The sequence below is a fragment of the Gavialis gangeticus genome, unplaced genomic scaffold (assembly GCF_001723915.1).
Source record: "Gavialis gangeticus isolate Ggan-Ray unplaced genomic scaffold, GavGan_comp1, whole genome shotgun sequence".
NCBI lineage: Eukaryota > Metazoa > Chordata > Crocodylia > Gavialidae > Gavialis > Gavialis gangeticus.
In genome coordinates, this window is record NW_017729025.1 from 65,897,379 (window position 1) to 65,901,521 (window position 4,143).

At 42.7% G+C, this 4,143-nt stretch overlaps 1 protein-coding gene across 2 annotated transcripts in view; it reads right to left on the minus strand.

Moving 5' to 3' along the window:
- Nucleotides 1–4,143, minus strand: part of SCFD1 (sec1 family domain containing 1) — a 154,124-nt gene that overhangs the window by 99,373 nt on the left and 50,608 nt on the right. For both annotated transcript variants that reach the window (XM_019518925.1, XM_019518926.1), the window contains exon 14: nt 2,962–3,043. In XM_019518925.1, coding sequence (XP_019374470.1) covers nt 2,962–3,043 — 82 coding nt within the window. The remainder of the gene's footprint in view (nt 1–2,961; nt 3,044–4,143) is intronic.

Consider the following 4,143-nt stretch of genomic DNA (forward strand, 5'->3'; position numbering starts at 1 on the left):
GGTCCAACAGGGCATTTCCTTTGGTGGGACTGTGCACCTCCTGAATTAAGTGGAGGTCCTGTATCTCGGCCAGGAACCTCCTGGAACGGTCTGACCTGGCTGACTGTTATTCCCAGCAGATGTCCGGGTAATTTAAATCTCCCATGACAACTACATCCCTTGCCCTAAGTGCCTCTGCAAGCTGGCCCAAAAGTTCCCAGTCCAGCTCTTCCCCTTGGTTGGGGGGTCTGTAGTAGACCCCCACCGTCAAATCGCTCTCCCCACGGCCCCCTTGAATCTTGACCCAGAGCACTTCGGCCTACCCTTCCTCTGACCCCATTCTGCTGGCAGAGGATGTGTAGTGCTCCTTGACATAGAGCGCCACACCCCCACCCCCATTATATGTATGGGAATGTAATTACTGGGGGAGGGTTGTCTTAAATTCAAAGTTATCTTGGATTTGGATAAATATGATAATTCTGCTCCCAAGAGAGAAACTTTGCCTCTAGCTGGGGAGATGGAGTGCACCCTGAAGTTCCAAGCAGCAAAGCAGACAGTTTCTTCAGTAAAGGCATTTGTTGGAGCAAAGACCAGCCACTCAGAGGTTCTCTCTCCCCTTTCTACCCAGTCCAACCTGCACAGTCGTTAGCACCCCGCACAGAAATTTAGCTATTCCCTTTCCAGTCTCTCCAACTCCATCGCTTCTCTCAGTTCCCAGACTCTTTTAGATGGGGGCTGACAGGCTGCTTCATCCCCAGCCAGCTCTTCCATTGTTATGTTCATCTCCTCTGCACATTTTCTGGGTGTTGGGCATCTCACTATAATTTGGTATGTCAACAAAATGATTCAAGACTGTTTATGCTAAAGGACCATATTGTTTTGTCCTGCATACAGACAGCCCTGGAACTTAACCCTTCATTCTCTGCATGCAGGCTACTGAAGTAAACCGAGTCATGCAATATTATAACATGAACACAGTTAACACAGAATTATCACAATAAAACCCATAGTCCACCACAAGAGTGAATACTCTCATGCGCATTAAGGCCATGTCCAGAAGAGCACAGCCATGCAGTATGTAACGCCACAGACTCATTTGCAGCACCACATACCACACGTTCAGGCGTTCTCTGTGGTGCAAGGGAGCAGTGCGGGGTGGTTTTTTTTTTTTTTACCTCTAGATATCCAGACGTCAAAAAAACCTGCGCAAAAAAATGGAGCAGCACATGTAGTGGCAGTGTGTGCCTCTCAAGACCGGAGCCAGGCTGGCTGGATCCATACTTTGGTTGTCAGCCAGGCTCTGAGTGGCTGGATTGCTGCTGCTACAGCCCTGGGAGACCCCCAGGGCCCCAGGTAAGGCTGCTGGAGCCAGTGCACTGCTGGCCCCAGCCTCCTATACCCCACCCAGGGTAACCTGCTGCATGCCAGAGGGCATGTGGCACAGGTGTTCCCTGGGGACAACTAATGGTGGCACAAGGTGTGCTACCGCTGTGTCCCTGGGGAACCAAACGTCCATGCTCATGTGGACATGGCCTTAGAGACCCCTGCAATTGAGTATCAGCAGATTTTAAGCATCTAATTCCAAGAATAAGATGCATAAGAATTAGGCCTAACCACTGAAGTCAGAGTATGGCAGATGCTTGAAAAACACCTGATTTTTGGCACTAAAATCATTTAGGTGCCTAAAATTCTACTACTGGGTAGGCCAAGAATTACTGCCATCTTGGCTGAGCTGTTTGGCTCAGTATTAATTCTTATGTCTAAGTCTGATCAGCATTCACAAACTAAACTAGGCATCCTAAGTCCCATGAGGGGACAAATCTGGGGTCTAATCAGACCACATCTAAAAATACCTACTAAGAGCCATACAAAGCACAGCAGTCACAGCCACTTTCAGGAAAAACAAAACAAAACAGAGCTGGTAGGGAACAGAAGCAGTGATGCTATGAACCTTTTATAAAGCAGTACTGTGATAAGTACACTCACTCAGGTAGTTCGATACTGTCTTCCTCCAAAATGCTCCCTCCAATTTCCATTCCCAGGAAAATGCCCTAATCACTAAGTTAAGTTGATTGGGAGCACCTTTCTCTGGCCTAGGCTCAACTAACTAGATCATTGTACCGCAACAAATAAAAGGCTCGCAAGTTCAGAGAGATGACAAAGCAAAAGGAATCGCAACATGGTAGCTCTATGAGAACATTTACTTGGGAGTGAAGGGTACAGAAGACCTCCCATGCCCCCACTTTGCACTTAAAAACAGACAGAAATGGAAATCCCTGTCCCTCAGCATTTTATATGGTCTAGCTTGGATGTCTTTCCATCAAACATGATGCCTAATGTTAATCCAACTGAGAGATCTAAATGTATGTGAACATGGCACAAGCTAGCTAAGTGACAGTATAAAATAATGCAGGGGCGCTGATCACCAGTAGGAATGTTTGGCCTCTTTTGTGTTCTGGTACTGAATTTCTTCATTCTGCAGAAGCATCTCCAATTGGGCTTCCTCTGACAGAACATCTCATGGGAGGGATTTTTAATTTTGCTTTCAGAGTTAACAAGTTCTTTATATATTTAAAAGAAAATATTTCTCATTAATAAATACTGACAGTCTTTATTTACCTGAAGCTTTCATATTACTGAAGATAGATTCCCACACTAAACAGTCACCACTACCATCTAGCCATCACAAATAAACAAGATAAATCAGTGAACAATTCTGACCTAAGATTTTCATGATACATTTAATTAATTGTCACGCACATAAACCAAAATTAAAGGCTGTTGTTTTGTACTTTCCAAGAGCAGATGATATCATTCACTGTAACACTTTCCAAAGTAATAGTTTTGGAAGCCATGACTGTCTGATCTGCCTTAATTTGTTCAGATATAAATCTTCAGATTCAAGTAGTGTCAACAGACTGTTGTTTGAAAGGGCAGACTAAGTTTTCAGAGCATCTGAATTTTTGTAACAAATAACAGTACCTTTATATGTTCCAAAACAGCAGTTGCAACATTTGTATGAAGATCAATGAGCCTCTTCTTTTCAAGAAGTTCTGGAAGAGAGCTGAAAAAATTAAATACAAACTAACCTGCTAAGTTGCACATTCAGACTGAGTTGGGTATTAAATGTAATTAATGGACAAACTATGTGAAACCAGATAAAAGCTTGAAAATGAAAGGAAACAGGAAATGTAGAAGGCTTCTGTTCAAACATTAATTACCCACATTACCTATATTATAAGTAGTTGCATATCTGGAACATTTCAACAACTACCCAAAAATAAGTATTATATACATAAGTAATTTAAAACTGCAATGAAAAGAAAGATTAAAGATTTGTAGTGCTTATACAAAGCATATAAGAATGATCACTTTCAATTTACTGATTTACAAAAAGCAAAGTCAAAATTTTCTTTAAAGCTGGGTTCCTAAATTGGTATTTAGGCATCTAAATAATCAGGCAATATTTCAGTCAGCGCTAAGTATTAAATATGGTTTTCATCAACTTAAAATGCTTAATTTTATCTATGTTGTTTTACAACAAAGATAAATCATAACAATCTATAAAATCTATAAAAATACGAGGAGCCCAGTCTTCTCTTATTGTACAAATACTTTCTGGTGGTTAGAATTGTGAAAAATATCCTTTTACAAAAGGGAGTTTCTTCTTTTTGACATAAAATATGAAATGACTAGAAATTTACTTAACTGCATCCATGTTTCATTCACATTCAATTCAAACAAAACAAGTTTAATTATTATTTGCTGAACAACCCTCACACACTACTCACATAATTTGTCCTTAGATGTGTCATCACATAACAGCAGGGGTACACTGATAGAGATTTTTGGGGCTGATGCCGATAGCCAATCTTTAAGGAGGCATATTGGCCGATACTGATTTCCAATACCAGCCCAGCAGCTTGAAGAGCTGTGTGCAGTTGGTAAGTCTGGTGTGGTGGAAGGGGAGGAGGAAAGGAAAGGGAGTGGGAGCAGCAGATCAAGGCCCCCTGCGGTGAAGGAGAGGGGCTGGGGCTGGGGCAGGGGCTGGGGCAAGCGTTGCCTAGCTGGGGTGAGGCAGGTACAGGACTGAGCTATGGCTTGTTTGGCAGGTGCAGGGAGGTAGGAGGCAGCTCCCACCACTGCACGCCACTTGCTAGAGAG